At 37.1% G+C, this 21,819-nt stretch overlaps 2 protein-coding genes across 3 annotated transcripts; both read left to right on the top strand.

Moving 5' to 3' along the window:
• Positions 1-3,112: 3,112 nt before the first annotated feature.
• LOC108666319 lies at positions 3,113-6,717 on the top strand. Of its 2 annotated transcripts, XR_001930487.2 has the most exons (3): positions 3,113-3,163; positions 3,288-3,471; positions 3,714-3,815. XR_001930487.2 is itself a non-coding variant. In XM_018153164.2 (2 exons), the coding sequence occupies exons 1-2, from the start codon at positions 3,302-3,304 to the stop codon at positions 5,278-5,280; spliced, it is 327 nt and encodes a 108-aa protein (XP_018008653.1). In that variant the 5' UTR covers positions 3,113-3,301; the 3' UTR covers positions 5,281-6,717. The 2 variants fall into 2 exon arrangements, 1 of the variants encoding a protein (XP_018008653.1); XM_018153164.2 differs by lacking the exon at positions 3,714-3,815 and adding an exon at positions 5,124-6,717 and having other exon boundaries at positions 3,113-3,471.
• A 12,179-nt stretch (positions 6,718-18,896) lies between these two features.
• Positions 18,897-19,766, top strand: LOC108666354. Its single transcript, XM_018153209.2, has 2 exons — positions 18,897-19,013; positions 19,365-19,766. Exons 1-2 carry the CDS (start codon positions 18,968-18,970, stop codon positions 19,730-19,732), a joined length of 414 nt encoding a protein of 137 aa, XP_018008698.1. The 5' UTR covers positions 18,897-18,967; the 3' UTR covers positions 19,733-19,766.
• The last annotated feature ends 2,053 nt before the right edge of the window (positions 19,767-21,819 follow it).

Below are 21,819 nucleotides of genomic sequence, written 5' to 3'. Positions count from 1 at the left end.
TTTCATCTCACTTGGTTATTATAAACATTTGCCTTCACAACAAACTGGAGAACGAGCTTATCGAGTTCTCAAACATAAAGATTGTTGGGTCAGTGCCACTTCCCGGCCATCAGTGTTGAACGACAAGGTTCCAGGCTACCAGGACTGTACTTAGTAATAAACTTAGCGTTATTCCTTATATATCTTGAGATAAGGGGTAATTTCTGTTCCTTGAATTCTCTCATCTGTTCTCTCACATTATTTATGCTTAATTTTTTTGCAACTTGCGGATTGTTTTCTCTTCTATCATAGTTGTTGAGTTTGAGTGTGGGTTTAAATTACCATAGGGTTTCTTCAGGGTAAAATAGAAGTGTAGTTAACACAATACCTTACATATCATTAATTTTTTTTGAAATTAAATATGCGTTTTTGCTTATTTATTGTACAATTATGTAGTATCATAATCGTGATAATTATATAGTCTATAGCTTGTTCTCCAGTTCATGGGAGCATCTAGTTTGCAAACAAACTAGGTCGATATTTACGGACTGAAAGTTACCAGTCATTCAGGTGAATAATTAAATAAAAATTTTGATGAAGACCAGAGAATTTGTTTTGTTGATAAATTTCTTAGTATTTTTTTTTAACATAGCGAACAATATTTTTCGTTGGCACTGGTAAATCGAAAACTAATATTCGATTCATTGAAAAATATACGGATAAAAACTATCTTTGAAGGAAAAAATTTAAACAATTGAAGAAATGATTAAACAATCTTTAATCAAACCTGTTTGAAAGAACAAATTCTGCCATCCTATACTAATTAAATAAAATGAGATAAATAAAGAAAGTAATTGAGGTAATTATCGAACCTGAGAACGATTATCTTGTCATTTTGCGCACGTGGGTAGCTCGAGTGTCATTTGATTGCTTATCAAAAATAACAAGATTTTGCATGCGTACTGAAAATTGTCTATGTAGCTTTAGCAATAAAATGCATACATATTAAACTCATTAAGATGTACGTAGAAAGGTAACAAATGTGGAATAATGATTATTATATACAAATATAGGCTGTTTAATATTTACCTTCATTTATTAGCATTTACCCTAAGATTCCATACCCATTGATATAATAAAACAGTGGGCCCATAGCTAAACATTTAAGATTAAGGCCTTGAAATAAAAAATTAACTTATCGGAAATAACTACAATTATTGTGAGGAAAGTTAGTTTTAGTTGGGCAAAGATGACCTTAATTAATGCGTAGCTGACCTTATATCAGTGTCGATTGTTTGCTGAGCACATACCTAAGCGATATAATAACTTGGTCAGTGTTGCGTCAATTAGTATCATATCGGAACCGAACAAGTGAGAGAAGGCATGTGTTTTAGATATATCCAATCGTGTTGATTTGAAACTTGGCTTAATGTGCTGAAAAGCTAGACGCTAAAGTGTAGGGTAATGTATGTTGTATTTGATTATGATATTGGTGATAATTTAGAATTCCAGTAGTTCAGGCTTCTGCAACTTCAATTTTTAAGAAGCATATTGATTCTGTGAAAGATTGATAATATTATTTAAATCTAAATTTAAATATTAGCGGCTCGTGTTCAAACCTCAAAGAATTAAGGAGCTCCAACAAGTACATTAATACTGGCACATAATACCCATAAAACCATGAATAAATTCGCCGCTTATCGATAAACGAGCGCAATGTATATTATATTAGCCACTAATGTTTCTTATTACTTGCACTAAATTCTAATTGTTGCGCCTATTGTAATAATAAGTGCATTGTACCGTTTGAATTTAACAGTGGTCAACTTTAACTAGGTGCATGGCGTGGGTAAAGACTCGCAAAACGTTGCCAGAATATTCGGTGTATTGATGTAAACACTTTTCTGCAGTAAAATAACTCGAGTAATAGTATAAATCGAGTGACAGTAAAATATTTTTACACCTAGAAAAAAAGGTACAAGGTTAAAGGAATAATGAAAATAGTATTTTTAGCGAAAAATCGCCTATAGTAGCCGATTCAGAGGCTTCCTGTATATAGATCAAGTAAACTGCAACTCGCTGACTATGACATCGCATGGAAAAGTACATCGACAAGTATGAAGAATTTGTATTTATATGATGAATGAAGAAACCTTGTAATTTTAATGTATTCGTATTCATTGTATTATTCACATTTGAACTGTAATATATATAACTTACAGCCTGCAAATTGTAACTGGATTAATTTACCGAGTTATATCTTCCCGTTTCATTTTTCTGATGTCCACATTAACACTATATGATTTTTATATTAACATCGTATTATTAATTTGTTTGGTATAATTTCCGGCTTATAAAAAAGAAAACTTTAAGACAACGCGCATCGGTGTGTTGTTGAGCGAGTGTGGGAGCTCATTCCATAAATAGTAGCTACATAATTGATAATCATAATCATTATATCGAATGATACAATAATAATTAATTATCAGACATATAAACGTGATAAAAAATCACGATGAGAACACTCATGGATTATTCAACAAGCTTGTACGCGTTAAGAAAACTGCCTCCAAGATTCGGCGTGAATTGCAATTCAAGTGAATTTAATAGATGTTACTGCACATTATTTTTAATTTGATTACATTGAAAACTTTGTTAAGTTTCATGCGCTCGCCGCTAGTGCAACATTCTTCATATTAATTCCATTTTACTGGAGGTTATTGAAAATTCGCATGCCTTATCTGTTAATCGCTTTAATTGTTGTTGAAATAATGTTAGTGTTTGGAATCAACTCAGGCGCACCCGAATAACCTATTCGGAATATTCTCTGTAAAGTCTTAGTGACTAATCTTTTACAGCTAAATAGTTGATTTAGTTCATCAATCTTCATAAAATATTTAGTTTTGTCTATATCCATATAATATTTTATCAGTATTTTATTGCTGTGACTCACAACGTCAATCAAATGCAGGTACATTACGTAATTGATTTGTTGAACGCAGCGGAACACAAAACTGATAACGGTCATATCAGAAGCCCAATAGATAAGACGTATTGCAATAGATAAGATGAGTCATGACATTTGGTTTTGAGTATACTAGCACCGTGATGCAATAGAGCGTCAGTACGTGAGCTCAACTTTTACTGAGAAGGACTCTGCAATTTCTTCAGTATTTCAACGAGCGTAAGTCATTAATTTGTTGATATCCTTTGCTTAATTAAATTCCTTTGCTTAAATGTTTTATTCCACAAAAATAATTCTGAACTGTGTATAATTTTTGGCAAATATTATTAATTCACTAAAACAGCTATTTTTGAGGTAATGGAGACACAAAATGATGATATCGCTGCGGTGCTCGCCGTGGATCCATGGTCACTGCAGGCGACTGGCGTTACCAGCTCGGCAGGCGACACGTCGCGCCTCTGCCTCGTCACTGAGCCCGACGACGAGGGAGAAAGAGACGCGCTGGGACTCAGACCCACAAGACCGTGGTATGAATTATAAAATATATTCCCGCAAATTTATTTACTTATTCTTATAACTGAGTAAGCGACTAACACATGAGAGATAATAAAATGCCCCAATTTCCTGAATGTCAATGAAATTCCTTCAGAACGTTTTCAAAGGAATCCTAATCAATTACATATTTGTTCATAAATAAAACGGTGCAAATTCGCGTGCTGATGAACTGTCAAGATTATCCTAATTTTTAAATGAGACTGTTGTGCAACAGCATAGAGACGTCACGCCGTCTTTATTCTAACTACAAACCTGTTGAAAATATTGGACGCTGCCTACATCTCGACGACGCATTAATATGCTGCCAGTTGAAATGCCTTGTTTGTAGCATGGATACCAAACTACAGGCTTCTGTAGCTTAATCCACTCAAGGATGCTAGCAGCAACTTGTAGCGCACCTCTGCGTACAATGTTAGGAGGGTAACTGAGCTCAGATGCCAGATACACCAAGATATGTAGTCTTGCCGCTGTAATTTTCTTATGTCTATTTAGTTAAGGAACTCCACCCCCCGCCCCCAATTAAAGCCCGGCCGTCTGCGTCAATATTGCCGTACATGGATCGCAGTAGTATCTTTGGAAAGCTCAGAATGTCAGCTTTAAGATGAGACTAAGCATGTAACTGCAGCACAACTCAAGTAGAAACTATATTCAAAGATTTCAGCAGCTAATTACTTTATATCTAATTACTTAAAGGACTCTCTCACCCGCTTCCCTTTAAAGAGACGTCATGAACGTAAATATTAACGTACAGCAATGGCAGTGGTACCATTGGAGAGAGCAGAATTCCAGCTTTCAGATGAGCACAAAAACCGAAAAACGCCACAAATTGAAAATTTTAGGGTAGCCGGTCCCCTTAAGTTATTCATGACTCAATTCCTTAAGTTACTCAGATTGTGTGTCCAGTTAATTTCTTTACATGGGTGTTAATATTCACCTATAATTAGCTGTGTATAACTAGGCTTTCTGAACTTCGTTAACTCTCTACCGCTTGAAATGAGTAACCGGAGCAATATTGTCACTCATCTACTTCCCAAATATAATACGTTGCTATAGTGAGCGCAAAATGACTTGCACTGATGGTTGCCGCCACGTACGACAACTTTGAAATGTTCTCTTTTGCGTACAAACGTCCTCAGGATGTTTGTACGCAAACAAACAAACACTCAATAGTTTACGAATAATTTAAGTTGAAAGTTATGTTCCCGGAGAGTGACAGAGAGTTCCCGGAGTAGAGGGTTAAAATGGCTTCTGACTTCACGCGTGATCCTATATTCTTATATGCACGTAAATGACAAAATTATTCGAATTTGGGTCGAAATTGACAACACGTGGAAAAACTGATGGTTGGGAATAGCGCAGCTTAAACTTACGAATAATAGTAGGCTCAGTGGACAATTAAATTGATTAAATAAATTAAAGACGTCTGTCAAATTCCCTGCATATAATTTTTACATAAACCATGAAATTACATAAACCATGTTCCAAGGCAACAAAAAGTGGCTGTGGCAATGCGTTACTTTTATAGCATTTAAAGACTCAATACAATTAAAAGCACAATATATTATTAGAAAAATAACAGTAAACAAATCAGACAAGTTGATTTATTTATAATTGCGTGCCTCAGGTTCTGTGGACTGAACCAGTCAGAGACGCTCGTCGCCACAACATATTCGGCAACGTCACCTTCACCGTGGCCTGGTCCGACATGTACAGGCAGTTTGGCCCTAATATGTACTACCTCCGACAACGTACTTCTCATAACATTACAACTGAAATACTGATCACTAAAAAACGTTTTAACATCTTGGAATTAGTTGATTTTTATGCCAAGGACGCTCCTGTAAGAAGAGGAATATGCAATTGTGGTTCAGGAAGCAGAATATGCAACTGTGGTCCATTGGAATACGCAACAGAAGTTCAAAGAGGTGAATCAAGTATCAAGCATCAAATACAAATAGCCGTTGATGCCACAATCTGGGAGGGTTTTTGGGTCTATGCCCTGAGCACCATTGTACTGAATGACCACCAGCATGATAAATTCTGTTTCAGGCACAGATACGTGACCAAGAAGCCTTGTAGCTCTACTTGTGACATAAGCCAAGCCCAAGATATTTTACGATTTTACTGTAACCACGAACTTGATGAGAATTTTAGGCGCGAATGGTATGAAAGATTTCGACGGAATTGGATGCTTAATTTTGGAAGTTACAGTCAACCTTTACCATATTATTTTCAACAAGCAATCTACAGACAACTTCCTCATCAATTATTTTCGAGAGATTTTTGGCTCTCTTTCAATTCCACGTCTCATGAAATGTATTGCATGACTTTGACAGAGCGGATTGGCCCAGATTTGAGAAAGTGGTGGACTGATTGATATGGAGTTGGTGGGCAAAATCATTACATGAACGCAAATTCATCACCAGATATTCTTTATTTTCATTTTTAAAGCAAAATTTACCTGCGTTTGAAAAATCATATACGATGCATTTGTAAATAATATATACGATGCATAAGCCTTGCCTGGGCTTCATTTTGTAAAGCCAAGCTGGCGGCTTCAAACATAATTAATAAGTTTTCTCATTGGGTCCTACACAATGAATTATCAATGAACGAATGACGCGCACGCTCATGGTAAACCAAATTTCTCGAGGACCGGCATTTATTAAATTATAGAATTTATTGTTAAGAGTTATATGCACGGGCGTAGTTGAACGTCGTGCTGCGTTAATGTATTAGTTTTAATAATTAGTCATGGTCGCTTTGTTCATATCAATGAGTTTTACCCCAACGATATAATAATCAATCTGCATTGACTGTTAAATGCCGGAAAAACTGTTAAGTGATCATTTCATTTTTCGATGAGTGTTTTTAATGTGAGTAAATACTGTATCACTAATTTCCTGACGCTAAACAGTATAGATTTTGGGTGCCACTCACACTCATAACTATCAATGTCACTCACAGAGTTAGTTGGTTATAGCAACCTCTAAGATTGTAAAAAAACAGACAAGCTGTAATCATATTATGGGGAAATATTAGCTTATGGTCATGAGGCCAAAACTTTTAGGTCTGTGTCCTTATACTGTGATTTAAAATTGATTGCTATGATGGCCAACTGCGTCAAAGAGCTCTGGGATAATGATGCCTATATTATATTGTAGAGGAGTGAAACCTAAACTGTTCTGAATGCATTTTTAATAAATAAGTAAACCAGACGTGTTTGCGATATTACCGGATTGACCCTGAAGTCCGGGTTATTAGCCACTGTAATAGCCTTATTCTGTTTGCGCCACCGGAGGGAGCAAGTGTGTACCGTTTACTTTATCACCGTCTATTTTAAAGTAGTGTTGTCTTTTATTTCATGATCTTGCAGTGAAGTTTGTGAAATTTTAACTGTCCAAGTTTAGGTTATAGTAATTCTTGTTTAGCTTTATTACATGCTTCTGGCTTGTCCAATTTGTAAACCTAGCCGTAATGTTCATCTCTCATGCAGGTAGACCTTCGAAGCCTAGACTCGACTTATGTACATTCTTACACACTTGTTGTCATCTTTCTTGTTGAATGAAATCTTAATATTTGGTAACACTCATAGAAGAATTTACTCCTTTCTTCGTGTGATGAACTGCGAGAAGCGTGACGAACCTGGTGGACAATTGCGGAATAGGTTGTGGTCTTGGGTTACGCCCAATCCATAAGGGCCCCGTAACAATATTATTATGTTGCGTTAGCTGCAAATGAGGAATTGGCTGCCTCTAAGTTCGAGACGCCTACGAGGCAGACAATAAAATCATGTGTAGTCCGCTCAAGTGGCCACTTCGAGTGCGAAAGTGCTATTGACGTTGGGTGAGGCTGTTGCTGATTGTCGTCAGTATTAGTTGATATAGACGAAAATCATAGACTAATTGTCGATACAGACGCGATTTTTGTAAGTGCTTTTCTTTGTTCTACGAATTGGTGCGTGGAATAGTAGTAATTAGAAAAAGTATAAAACCAGATAGAGTTGTAAAGATAACAATAAGAACAGATAAAACGCTGATTCGTATCGCTCGATTAAATAAGGAGTGAACAATGCAGGAATCAATGAACGTGAGATGTCCAGTGAGAACTAATTTTGAGCTGAAGGCAAAGTCAAAAATAAAATAATGAATTGTTTCGTAGCCTCAAGACTCCGACAAAGGAATCGAATAAAGTTAGGCACCAAATTTTCGGGTATTGCGTTCAAGCGGCTATAATAGTACTATTTATCAATCGAGAAAGGGAGAAAGAACTATATCGATAGACTCGTACATACGATATTCCTATTTGAAATAATGACTCATATGCACTTTCCTTTGAGTGTTTGCAGCAGTTGCCACTAGTCAATGCAAATTCAATTAGCTTTCCTGTCCTTCATAAAATTACGATATAATATATTAATCATAGTGATAAATCATTAGATACTCGAATAATATACCACATAATAATGATAAATTAATAAAATAACTCCAACTTTCTTATTATGGACGATGTGGGCGTCATCGTTAGCCTCTATAGTCATGTTTTTTCCCCGAACGAGATATTTTTTGCGTGATAGTGGCACCTGGGGCCGCTTCTGTATTTTTAATGTTACAGATTTAATGTGATAATGATGCTGGATATGCGGGAGAGAATTGATAACATTTTGATTATATCATCCTGTGAGATGCAAAGGTAAACAGAGAGATTTCTAGCCATGAAAAATGAACTGCAATTTATAATCGGGATGTAGGTTAGTTAATATGCAATCGCGATGTAGGTTAGTTAGTCTGCCTTAGGGACGTAGGTGAGTTAATCTGCAATCGGGTTGTGGGTGGGTTACTCTGCAATCGGTATGTAGGTGGGGATTACTCTGCAATCGGGACATTGGATTATTATGCAATAGGGACATAAGTGGATTACTCTGCAATCGAGACGTTGGTGGGTTACTCTGCAATCGAGACGTAGGTGGGTTACTCTGCAATCGGGATGTAGGTTAGTTACTCTGCAATCGGGTGTGTTACTCTGCAATCGGGTGTGTTACTCTGCAATCGGGTGTGTTACTCTGCAATCGGGTGTGTTACTCTGCAATCGGGTGTGTTACTCTGCAATGGAGACGTAGGTGAGCTACTCTTCAATCGGGATGTAGGTGGGTTACTCTGTAAGATTACCGCCCCCTGTACAGCAGTGTTACTTCGAGCTCCCGTTTGATCTCACTTTTGGCCCGAGTTGTCCCTCCCCACACGAGGGCTTCAAGGAGCAAGAACGTAGAAAGGTTATCACGAGAGACATTTGCTTGATGGATAGATCACTGAATAAAATGTATACCTAAACCTGAACCTTCAAGGATTCTCCCAATTATTTATGTTTGGAATCTTCGAGTAGTCTTCAAGCTTTAAACGAAGAAAAATAATTTTGAAAATTTTATTATAAGCAACTATGAAAGTTGTTTACCAAGTGAGATACACAGATTCCAGCTGTGCGACAAGCAAAGTACAAAATCAATCTAATGAATCATAACTGTACCTGTGTTCATTGACATAGTCTTTAAAATAAGTTTATTTTCATTTAAAAATTGAAGAGCAACGGAATATTTATTTTCCTTCGTTATGATTGCAAAAACAAGAGCCTGATTTTATTATTTTTAATGAGATGACATAGAAATCTTTGAGAAACGATATTTTTTTCCTTTTGAAATATTTTTTCCCTTTTTCTCTGGCCGTACAGCCAAATTAATTAATTAATATTTGTTCATTATCATGATTGCCACTTCATCATCTTAATGGTTGCATCATTATCATGATTGTTATGTTATTGGGAATACTGTAGCTCTAGAGGCAGAAACATTCATGTGATGAGATGCTCTGAGTTGGTGCTATGTGATTGATTTAGTTGGCATGGAAATAATTTGGAAGGAAATTTGTAATAAAAATCTGATAGCTAGAGAATTGAGTTTTCTATTTGATACATCAACGTACCGTAATATTCTAATCGATGGAAACCATCGTAATTTGTCGGTTCTTAGCTCTGGAGTTGATAGATTACAACGTTTTTATAGAAACCTTGAGTGGCATTCATGCATATATATTTTTGATATAATATCAGTTATACTTGAGTCTTCCAATACGAAGTATTTATCCTGTGAACTGTACAAAATACGAAAATTTTAAATGTTACGATTATATTTTGTTTTAATTTTGCATGAGCTCACTCAATGATTGAATTTAATTAATTTATCGTTCCCCGAACGATTAGTTTGGTGTCACTCACATTTTGAAAAAAACCATGCTAATATTGAAATATTTTGCAGGATATTTTTACGCTTTGTATAATTCCAATTCTTAATAGTCAGTAAAGTTGTTTTGATTATTAAATGCCGTTCATCGCTCAAATTTCTTGAGCAGGGGAAGAAAAGTTTGAGGCAGTTGGAATTTAAAAATTCAAGCAGAAAAACTCATGCACGAGCGGAAAAAAATAATAAAGTACACACCTCCATACGTATAGAGCAGCTCTGTTAGGGATCGCAATAAGATTAGTTTAATTAGTCATTTTAGTATTGGTTTACCACCGATATGACGTTTCCAATAAATATTTTCTTATTTGTCATTGTTGCGTGATCAACCAGAGAGGTACGTGGTTACAATGGTTCAGGCAATATTTGTGATTATAATGCGCGTGTAAATTGAGTGGTAGTTAAATAATTGCCATTAGGTTATAGATAAATGTATATATGTTCTTTGTTCATGTGTATAGTGTTTGCTTCCATTTTCATTGTATAGCTAATCATTACTAGTCCCAAATTTGGGCTTGATTTTACATTACAGAAAGGCTCCGAATTTTGAGTCAAAAGTAAGAACAATAGCAACGAGAGCACAAGGTTTATATTTGTAATTGTTATTTTTCATTATAGTTTTTTAGTTATAATTTTTATTCATTCCTTACCGTTTTACCCACGATACTTCTATTGCAAAGCTCGATGACACGTCAAATTGTAACGTTATTTACAACAAAATTTTGTTATTAAAAACTTTTATTTTGTGGAAAGTGAAAGCAGTGTTTTCACTTAGGTTTTATTTTCTTAGAGAATATAATGGCTGAAAACTTGCATGCATGGTTCGAACGGCTAAAAGAGATTGAGGAACTGGTGTACCTAGTAGCGTCGGAACACATGGTGTGTGCCTCAGCTGTGTACACATACAACACTTGTGTAAAATAAGTCAACCTGCACCTTGCCAGTCTATTCAGACTGAGTTCAGTGTCAGTGTCTCCTGGTCAAAGTTGGTGAAGGTTTGGCAAAATTTATTCCTCCTCTCACTTGGTTTGGTGTTGTGATGCGTGCTTTGACTGCCTTAAAAGTTCTGACTGCCTAAAAGTCTATAATTGTCAGTAGTAATATGGGGATTTTGTATGCTATTGAGAAGCAAACTATCTAACAGGAGAAGATAACACGAAAATGTACTCTAAAAATCTTCACACATTTTCTGCGCTTCTGTACGAGCACTCATTACTGTGGTTCAAAAAATTTGAATTAGAATTGGAATTTCAAATTTCAACTGAATTGGAATTTCAAATGTCAACAGTATTGGAATTTCCAAACTCAACAGAATTGGAATTTCCAACTTCTACAGAATTGGAATTTCCAATTTCAACAGAATTGGAAGAAGCTTAGACTTCCGATCAAACGATGCGGATCAGTCATTTCATAACTACCTTCTCATATTACTAACGACTCATCATCGTTTCAATTATTCGCACCGCGTTTATTTCCTTAGTATTTCCCTTAACCGTGGAAAGATGCTAATGACCGACATTACAGTGGCTCCTTCTGCTAATGGCCGGCATTACAGTGGCTTTTTCTTTGGACTAAAGTAAAGCGTAATCTGCAATGAGCAAAGTAGTACGCTAACAACTCAGCATAATAAATATTTTAAATTACTAGGGGTATACATATATCTATCACAGTATCACTCGACTTCCTTACTATGCAGTATGTGCAGTTCATATAGAGAGCACACTGAGTTTTAACACATATATGTATCCATAGAATGAATATGTATTATAACGCTGTGCAGTGTTGAAGTCTTCACCAGCCCGTGTCTTATTCATGAATGAATTACCAAACCTTAAATAGAAGGAAGCTCTAGAAGTAAAATGTAATAATTGTTATTAATAAAAATAAGATAATAAACTTCTAAATTTGTCCGGTACTCTTTCTCAACAACTTTTTTGAGATTTAATATATTAAGTCACACATGCCATGCAGGAACAAGTTTGAATGGTACGTACTAAAATATGAGAACTTATTTATTCACAGAATTAACTGCAAAATGAACTGTATTTAATGCTATTATTCCTCTGGATCCAGTTTAGTTATGAAAGATCTAATGTAAAACTAGCATATTTGTAAAAAAAACACCATTTTGTTTTTTCCATGCGCAGAGTAANTCTGTCTCTTATACACATCTAGATGTGTATAAGAGACAGGTCCTGTGCTTTGGGCGCGCAGTTTTCCGGTCACGACCAACATCTGCACTGCAATGTTACAGGGGAAAATTAGTAGGAATTTTGTTCTTTTAATAATATTAACGTGAAAAAATTATGCCGTACTCTGAAATAAAGATAGTGCTTAATTGAAATAGGGTTTAAAAAATTGAAAATTCAGCTTGCAGGGTTGGTTTTCGATCCGTGAATGTTTACGACCGGGTTACGTTCTTTGATTCGAAACTGGCAATAGCACATAATATTTTCCCGGATTTGATGGCACATAATACATATTTACATAATATATGAGTGTATATCAGATATTAGCATAACCTTTTCAGTATTTTATGTTCCAGCACCTAGATGGAGAATAGACATGTAAAATTAAGGTACAGGTAAAATTTTACTTTCTAATGATAAATAATTTATTAACGTTATTCCGTTTCAGATTCAAGTTTATTGATATTTTTAAAATAAAATTCCATAACTGCGATGGGCGCGACGACCTCGCATGCTCCCGGTGAGTTTTTATATCAACTATTATTAGCCTCCTCGAAAACTATTACTTTATCTCAGGTCCAACAGAGCAATCGGATACATTTATTTGCGGGTAACCTTTCTATGCGAGTGAAATGATTTCACACTAAGTTATTATAGGTACCATTTGTACATTGGATAATAGCATAAAAATCCTAGGGCTTGCCTATGACTTTTAAATCCTTTACGGCACTTTTTTCATGAAAGTCAAGTTGTTTTTAAAATCAAGCATTCATTATTCACTTGCAATAAATTGTGTTTATTGAAGCGAATAATTTAAACTAGACACAAAATAATTTGAGGAGGCCTCCAAGCACTTTCTTTAGATTTAATTGTGATCCATTAGCATAATTCACGGGGAAAAATAAAACGTATAGAAGATGATATACTTCCACTTTAAGTGTTTTTTTGCAATGTTATCTTCTACAGTAAAGTTTTAACAGATAATAGTAGCAGATTGAGATCTACGAGATCAGAGGTGATTAATTTTTCTAGCGAAACTGCTCAAAAGTTGAACGTTAGTTTTTCACTAACAAAGCATTTTCACTGAAGCAATTAAGTTTCACGAAATTGTCAAAAATATTTTTTTTTGTAAATGGATTTATTAAATTCTGGCATCGAACGAGAAAAATTCCTGGGGCATTTGTTTGTGCTGCCGTCTTGGTGGGGACACAGCTCCATCGCTGCGTTGTAAGCGTGAGACTCGAGACTCCAACAACTCATGTTGCTATGGCAAGGTCCAGCCCATCAGTAACTTGCAGAACCTCTAGATTGCAAAGCACGGACTTGTTAGCTAAAAAGTCAAGCGAACTTCGGTGTTTGCACGCCAAGAATTCAACAAGATTGCCCTTGCACTCCCGTAATGGCGAGGTTAAACAACTTTAAGAGGTAAATAAACTGAAGAGAACTTGTTCGGTTGATGAGCTGCCGTCCACTTCTTGGAAATCTTAGCAAGTAAATTGAAGCTCCTCAGACTCAATAAAATAAAGCGGGATCTGACACCGGATTTAATTTTTTCGAGACTTAGAGGGCATTGTTTTTCTCTCGCTCAAGATTAAAATTAATGGCAGTGAACTTTTGTTCACTGCCATCACTGCATTTTGTTGAACTTTTGAAAGTTCTAGTTGGAAAGTTCACTTCTGATTGCTTCAGTTTTAGAAGAATAAATTATGGATGATTGCTGCGTAGGTGCATGTTAAAGTTTCCAGAAATGATATAATTGATCTCCTTAACCTCAAATTCGAAGGAACCAATTCAGAAATTGATTCGTAATTTAATGAAAAGTTTCCTGGTGTAAACTTTATTGTAGCAGCATAACTGTGTGAGAGTTAAACGGCAAAATCAAAATTATGTATTATTTAAAATATAACATGTATGACGGGTTAATTTCATATCAGGGGTTAGTCGTTAGATGATCAATCAAATAAAAATGACAAATTCCAACCGTTGAGAGGATGAGCGCAAGGAGAAAATATTGTTAGGTATAGGGGTGTGGTTTGTTCGACCAAAAATCTGAACCATAAAGAAATCTTTTTTGAACAATTATTCGTAGGCGTGATGTTCCGCTAACATCCGTAGAGTTATTACCTCAAGAATTCAAATATGACATTAGGAATGCGTCTAGTTTTGGTTTTTACGACTGGACATAAATATTTCTCCTGAGTTTAAATAAATCTCGGTTTCCGGAAAGAAAGTTGCTGTTTGCTAAGTTTATGTAACTTGAGTCAGAGTATTTAATAAGTTTTTAAATTCTGAAACATTTCGGTAAATGGCAACAGGGTAGATTCACTTTTCCCAGAATGATAACTTCTATATTTAGTCATTAGCTTCAATTATTAAATAGCGTGATAGGTACGGTAATTCGTGAAGTACCGGTACACGAATTCAAGCAAATAAAAAAGTCACAACTGAGTTATGAGTTTATATGGCTAAAAATTTCCACCTGAAATAAATTTTTATTTTAAATCAGGCTGCCATCGAATTTGGTTGCTGGCTGCAATATCGAAACTTCAATTTTTAATGAATAGAACGTAAGTATGAGAAATTTAGAGGAAAACAAAGAATGAAATATGTTCGAAGACTGCCCTTGACCTTAAGAAAATGATTCTTCACATATTTTGCACATGTTCGTTATTCCTCAATTACTTCTAGTTAGCTATCGTTCATTTAATTATGCAAATAACTTGCAAAAGGGATTAGTGAATAATTTAATTACTATGTATAAACGCGCGCATTACTCATATGATGCTTAAAAATTTATTCATAATTGAATACGAGAAGGTGGGAAAATGAATTCAATAGAATCCCCATGATAATGAAGATCATTTTAATAATTGTGATAAGGTTTTCAAATTATTATTGAACATTGAGACTTGTATAATAATTTCATTTCGTTCAGCGGCTTCTCCTCTATAAATAATTAAGGATGCCTTTATAAACCCAAACTTGAGTAAAAGCTCTTTCTGTTGGGACTTGAGAAGCGCCAAGGAGTTGCAGCTTTCATCATTCGTTTAATATTTTTCCGTTTTTTTTTGTCGTAAAAATTTTATTCGTTTTCTACAAAAGTTACGCCAACGTCGCCATGTTATCTACTGAATACATACGGAGGACTTAACGTTCGTTTTTTTTTTTGATCCGAGGAGTCACTTCATTAGCTTTCTCTTGGGCCGTTCAAAGTTGTTTTTAAGATCGTTACGTTAATGAGATGAGGTTGCTACCGAATAAAAAATCAAGAACGCTGTTTAAAAGGAAACAGAATTTGAAAAAGGAAATGAAAAACAGCAGGCTGCTTGAAAACCTACACAGCCTACGTACTTAAACTTGATTAAAGTTTTCTAGATGATGAGAAAGAAAAAATTTCGTAAGATCAGGCCATCTCGAAACTTTTATTCCTGTCAGCCGCTGGCACAAGGACGCCCCAAGCGCCTCTGGCGGTGTAAATTAGCGGCTCTATGTCCGGTTTCGGTTGCCGGAGCGAAATAAGCGCCGAAACGGAATCTTGTGAAATACCTGTCGAGCTTGGGGCGATCGTGGAGCGCGCGTATTTGGTACTTGATATGTTCGGGACAGACACGGCAAAATCTGAAGAATGCGTTAAAAAATGAGGGCAATAATCGCAAATAAAAAAAAATCAATCCAGACATCAATATAACTGATTTATGGTAATGCAAGTCAAACCAATTTCTCCTATTAAATCTATGTATCCTGCTGAATGAACAACGTGGTGTTTAAAATAATCATTGAATTATTTGCAGTATCATGTCATGTAACTTTCGTCATATTAAATTTCTATCGAGCAAACAGTTCAGCAAGGGCCTCGAATTTATGCGTCCATCGACGAAAGAAAGACCACACAATAGAATGGAGAAGCACACATGTTAATCTTAACAAAATCGAGTTACGATCTTATGACACTAACTTGATTGCAGCTTTCAGTTGTTCACAGTTCATAGCAAGTGAGGATCTTTCTGCATCCATCGTCGGCTGCTGCAATGACAGTATTGAATTTCACATGTAGTTCTTTTCAAGCATTAAAGTTATCAACTGCACTTTAAATTCCTGGAGAGACAATCAAATAAATAGCGGAGTAAACGATAGTTCTGGAAATCCTCAAATCAAATAAGTTGCTCACAGAGGAGCGATTGAGTTGTGAGTTGTGAGCGATAGTTCAAAAGCTATCTTCTTGTTGAGCAATAAGCTCAAGCATGTAGACATACGCCCTAAGCTGAACAGTACTTTGGTTGAAGAAACCAAAGTTTGAATAAAAGTTTGAAATCAAAGGTTGAAGAAACCAAAAAGTTTTACAGGGGTCTGAAAATACTGCTTGCAACTGCTGAAAAATGATTAATAGAAGCATTTCTAACGTCTAATACCATTCCAATATTGCTGAGCTCAATGGAAATTTCCTGTATAATTTGTAGTTCTTCAGAAATAACGAAATTCATCCTTTTACTTAAATGTAACTCCATAATGTAACCAGATGATACAACGAAATAGAGTAGATAGCAATTTACTTGCGAAAACAAAAGCAATTTACTTACGAATAATCGTAAAACGCTCTGCAACCTGTTCCATCGTGTTCAGCTAGCCCGCCCACTGGTGTCGACTGTTGGTTAGGTAGCATCGTACGCAATGATAAACATTCGAGTTTCGACTAGACAAATTGATCCAGTTGACGTGTTAATTTAGAATTTAGAACCTTAAGCATATAAACAGGAGCAGCTAAAATAACATGCTCGTGTCGACATGCCCAAAGTTGAAAATTTCTACCGCTGCCAAAAATCTTGAACGCTGCACTGGGCTAGTCTTCAGAGCTTCCCGAAAATTACGATCGTTCATTTGCAATCTTCAATAATCAAGCTGTCGGCCGGGGGATGCTTGGACATTCCAACTAAAAGCATACATATCTGCAAGAGCTACTTCTATAGCCAATCAAGCAGACATGCCCAAAGCTGTACATTTCTTTTGTTAGTGAAGTCATTATTTCGTGGGCTTGAACTTCTACAGGCACTCAAAATATTAGTTTTCATCTTGTTCAATGTATACAAGGGCAATTGTCTTTCCAATCAAATTGTTAAAGCTCACTGAAGGGAATAAAACTATTAATATTTTTTTTTAAACGCATGTATCACTCTTTCGCACGCACGGCTCCACTGTTAGATTTCGACTGCCGCGGCCCGTCCCGCCTTGCTGAATGCTGACTTCCTGCAACGAACTAAAAAAACGCTTTGCAGGAGGTGCGGGAGGTAGACCCCCGCATACCCCCGCCGGTGGGAGCTTGTAAGCTGTATGACTATGACTGAAAGCTCTCTTTGATGTGCACTCGAATAAAAAAAAGCATGTTAACCTCTCCAGGTGGAGCTTGACCTGTATTGCATGTACAATTATCGAGTAGATTAATACTGTAGTTTGCGTATTGGAGCACAAGCGGCGCACACATGTTTGAGCGCACATAATGCAAGTTCACCTTTTATTCTTACGCTCATTGGATGGTTTCGATTTTCAGTTAACAACTCTCGCAACATTATTTCTGGTGTTTCTTCTTCCGGTGTATTGAGTGAACTCTGGGAATCTATGCCAAAATTTACTGTAATTAATAGATTGAGTAAAAGAGAATTGGTTTGCGGTATTGTTCTGTGTTATTCATCATATTCATGGAGGAGAATAAGTTATAGATTTCTTAATATGATCGAGTATCTGCTACAATTTATTCTTCACATTCGATGATGTGACTAAGAAGTGGGTTTAATATGAAGAAGTGTCATGTTATAAATAGGTGTCTTGAACAGTAGGTGCATGGGTTTTTTCATCACGGGCTAAATTCACCATGCTACATGTTAGAGTTGACTCTCCTTTCGTTCCGTCGTATCACATCGCGAACGTACGCGTGAGCGACACGCACTCGATGCAAGCGTGTTGATGGTAACGCAACGTAAGCATGTTGACGTACAGGCAATGCAAGAGTGTTGAAACGCTCGCGTGTTGATGAGTTCGTACCATGCACAATGCACATGCAGCGCCACAAATAAAGGCAGGGGCTTGTCACGCTCGCGCCAAAAACTCATGTCAGCTACTGAGCAGGGTAAGCCAGTGGCGGCCTGACCAGCCATTGATTTCGTGTGTCATTTGACCCTTATATTTTTTCTCATGGAACTACACAAAATAGCTCTTATTTGGCGGCTAAATAGAAGAGGCGGCCATTTCGAATATGATTCATCTCTAATCCGAGAGTTGCAACCGGAACGATAGCCGCGGCTAAATTTTGACAAGAGGGCTTGATGCGAAACTAATGCAAAGGCAATTTCAGCCGAGGCAGCGGATGAAATTTTAAATTACCTCAATGCTGAAATTGACATATTTAAGACATCTCTGGGTTGTTCATTCTTTACTGTTTGCAGTTCGGTTCACAAGAAGTAACAAAATTTTTCAATGACAAAAAAAAAAAAAAAACAGAAAAACAGAGTACAATTTACTGTCCTAATAGAACAGAATAATCATATAATTTTCTCGTCCTTCTCCCCAGTTTTTACAATACGCACAATGGGCTGCAAGTCTGCAATATCGGTGGGTCTGGTAATTATCACAGTATATTGTGGTGCTCAGTTCCACCCTCTGTATTACACTGCCGTGCCTGCCGCTATCCTCATGGGTGTACAGGGGGCTACCCTCTGGACCGCGGTGTCTTCCTTTCTCGTGCGGGTGAGTGACTTTAGAACCTGGGGACGTAATATCAAAAATCGTCAAGTGCACTCAGCGGTCTAAGTAGTAATGGTTCATTGAGTGATAATCAGTTTGTTTAAGGCAATACACAATTGATGAAATTATATTTAGGAAAATGTTTAAAGTACGATCAGCTTTTCATCGAGTTTTCTGCAGACAGGAGGGAAATTTGCGGAGTTGAATTCCGACGACCGCGAGGTCTGCATAACGCGCTTCTTTGGCTTGCTCTACACGATGGTCCGGCTGAGCCTCGCCATTAGCTACTTGGTTTTCAGCGAGAGTGAGATATCTATGATGTTAATTAATATTCTCATGACACAATTATCGTAATTTTTTCAAGTTAAGATAAAAACAATTTCTTTATATTATCATATCTTTACATATGATTATCATCTTATCATTGTGGGAATTTTGGTGTCTTTGTCAGACAAGTCTTTGTTAGGAATGGGATACGAATCTAGATAGAACACATAATAGTGCTATTTTGAACTTCTGAAAGACTGAAGCAATGTACTGCACCTTTCGACGTGGCGTTGAAATACAATTTTTTCGTATAACATTTATATCCAAATTGATTACTGAAGAGAAGGAACTGACACAAATAAAATAATGTATACCTCAACGTACTCAGGTTTCCCGCTGAACGGCACGATGGTACTAGTAAACGGCACCACCTTCCTACTGAACGGCACTACCTTGCTGGTTAACGGTACCACTTTACTGGTGAACGGTACCACTGTTCAAGTGAATTGCACTCTTATTAGCCGATGTGGCCTCCACTTTTGTGCGTACAATTCTACGATGCCGGTGCACTCGGGAGCGGCTTTCTCCAGCGCCTGGATTATCCTCACTGGAGTAGCGTTTGTGCTGTCAATCCTGGCCGCCTTCTTGGTCGCTTACTATGTCACCAGGCTATTTGAGTGCGTTGGAATGCGTTGTATACGTACGCTATTCGTGGTATCCTTAAGGTATCCCTACATAGTGCTGTTCACGTTGTAGCATGTTGATTTACCAGGTTGCTTGACTGCGTAGGAAAATATGTAGTATTTTCTCCATGTTTTAGCTTTTTTTTGGCTAGGATGATAACAGGTAAACATTATACTTGAGCGGATGATTCATGCTGATCACGGACGAATAAGTTAGTGTAACCGGAAACACCGCCAACCGGAAACACCGCCACGAAGTTAAAATAATTGCTGGTAGCATGCCGACTTGGTGGAGACTTTCGTACTGATTCTAAACAAAGGACTAAAGAGTCGCTCTTTGGTCTGGGCTCTAAATTCCCTTGCGTTGGAGAGAAGAGGAATGAACATAAGGAACTTTTCGTAGTATACTGGTAATCTTCAGGCGAATTACAAGATCCTTCATACGAGGGCGCACAATTTATTATTTGTGTTAGCCTGAAATTTCACGGAAAAAGGCTTGAAACTTCAGGAGTACAAACAGCCTAGAAACCACACGGTATTAGCCCTAATACACAGCTGAGAGTAACAAAATGGATAGCAAATGGTACTGGAACTAGCCGCACCGAGATGCCAACAATCAGCGGCAGAGACTAGGGGTTCTAGCCCTAATGCACTGCAAGGATGACAAAAGCGGACAGCAAATTCAAATGGTACGGGAAAAGCCGCACCGAGATTCTATCAATCAGCCGCAGAGACTAGGGGTTCTAGCAGTAATGCACCGCAACGAATCACAAAATGGACAGCAAATGGTGCGGGAACTAGCCGCACCGAGATGCCAACGACCAGCCGCAGAGACTAGGTGTTCTAGCCCTAATACACTGCCAAATCACAAAAACGGACAGAAAATGGTACGGGAACTAACCGCACTGAGACGCCCACGACCAGATGCAGAGAATAAGGAATCTAGCCCTAATGCACTGCAAAGTTCCGATTATTCTCGAGCGTGGAAGGTATCAACTCCCGCGACACGAGAGGCGCGAACGGTACCGCAGAAGCTGTACCAGAACGCTGACAAATATACTCGAGTGCAGAGGTTATTAGCCCCCTCAACACGAGAAGTGCTCGGCACGGGAACTAGCCGTACCAGAGCGCTACCAGCAACTGGAACTAAGAACTACACGTACGCCGCTATTAGTCCGTTATTGAAACTCTTTATGAGTTATGTCTAGAACTACGGTGGAGTTTTATCTTGGAAGCTCAGATCTGGCTCACTTTATTCGAGTCGAAACATGTGCACTACAACCCAGTACACTGAGCACACACAACTTTCCCGTGAGGAGTTACTCAGCTAAAATGAGCTCATCAACACGCCGTTTACAATGTACAAGAAATAGGCTGATATAAGCGCCTATATGCAAAAAAGATAATATAGTATATTACAATAAAATAAAATCATAACATAATTCTTTGGTCAAAAAATGATAAGTGAAAGTTGATGTAAGATAGAATAACTCTCGAGGATAATTAACTAGCGAACGCGTGAGTCGATACCAGTTCGTCAATAGACTAGACAAATGAACATTGACTAAGCATCATCAATACAATGAGAAGTATTATCACCTAATAAAGTCACATTATAAAGAGTTCAACCCCTTGACAACATGACAACAAGCTACAATCGACTTCCTATAGAACATCTACCTCTAATATGTCTACCTCTAATACGTAGCCGTCTTTACTTTAACGATGGTATCGTAGATTGACAGCACTTATTCTCTTATGACAGTAAATTATTAAGATTATCACATAAGAATACAGTCCTTTGACAAAATAATTGCACATTAAAGTGAATAAATCATAGGTAAATTAATAAATTGCAATTAACACATCAAAGAAATAAGTCTAGAGTGCCAGGGCTAGCAGACTACGCATGGCGCCTAGCAGACGATTGCAACACAACGCTACCGACAGATAATGGCCCGTATGTTAAATAGGGCACTAGCACTACGAAGTAGCACTATGCACTACGAAGTAGCACTATGCACTACGAAGTGTCCTGTTGGTATGCTAAATACGTCACAGACACTAAGCACTTCGAAGTAGCTCTACAATGTTTAGTGTCGCTTAGTGTCGCACTACTGATTCGCATGCAGAAAGACTTTGAAGTGCTACTTCGCTATT

Source organism: Hyalella azteca, unplaced genomic scaffold (assembly GCF_000764305.2).
Source record: "Hyalella azteca isolate HAZT.00-mixed unplaced genomic scaffold, Hazt_2.0.2 contig5432, whole genome shotgun sequence".
In the NCBI taxonomy this organism is placed as follows: Eukaryota; Metazoa; Arthropoda; class Malacostraca; order Amphipoda; family Hyalellidae; genus Hyalella; species Hyalella azteca.
Note: the sequence above shows the minus strand (reverse complement) of the source record. Positions and strands in the feature narration are given on the sequence as shown.

Bases quoted from the DNA above. Each gene is read 5' to 3' on its own strand.
- LOC108666354 (XM_018153209.2), top strand. From the start codon at position 18,968: ATGGTCCGGCTGAGCCTCGCCATTAGCTACTTGGTTTTCAGCGAGA. The intron at 19,014-19,364 runs GTGAGATATCTA...CAACGTACTCAG, and splicing joins CTACTTGGTTTTCAGCGAGA to GTTTCCCGCTGAACGGCACG.
- LOC108666319 (XM_018153164.2), top strand. From the start codon at position 3,302: ATGGAGACACAAAATGATGATATCGCTGCGGTGCTCGCCGTGGATCCA. The intron at 3,472-5,123 runs GTATGAATTATA...TGCGTGCCTCAG, and splicing joins CTCAGACCCACAAGACCGTG to GTTCTGTGGACTGAACCAGT.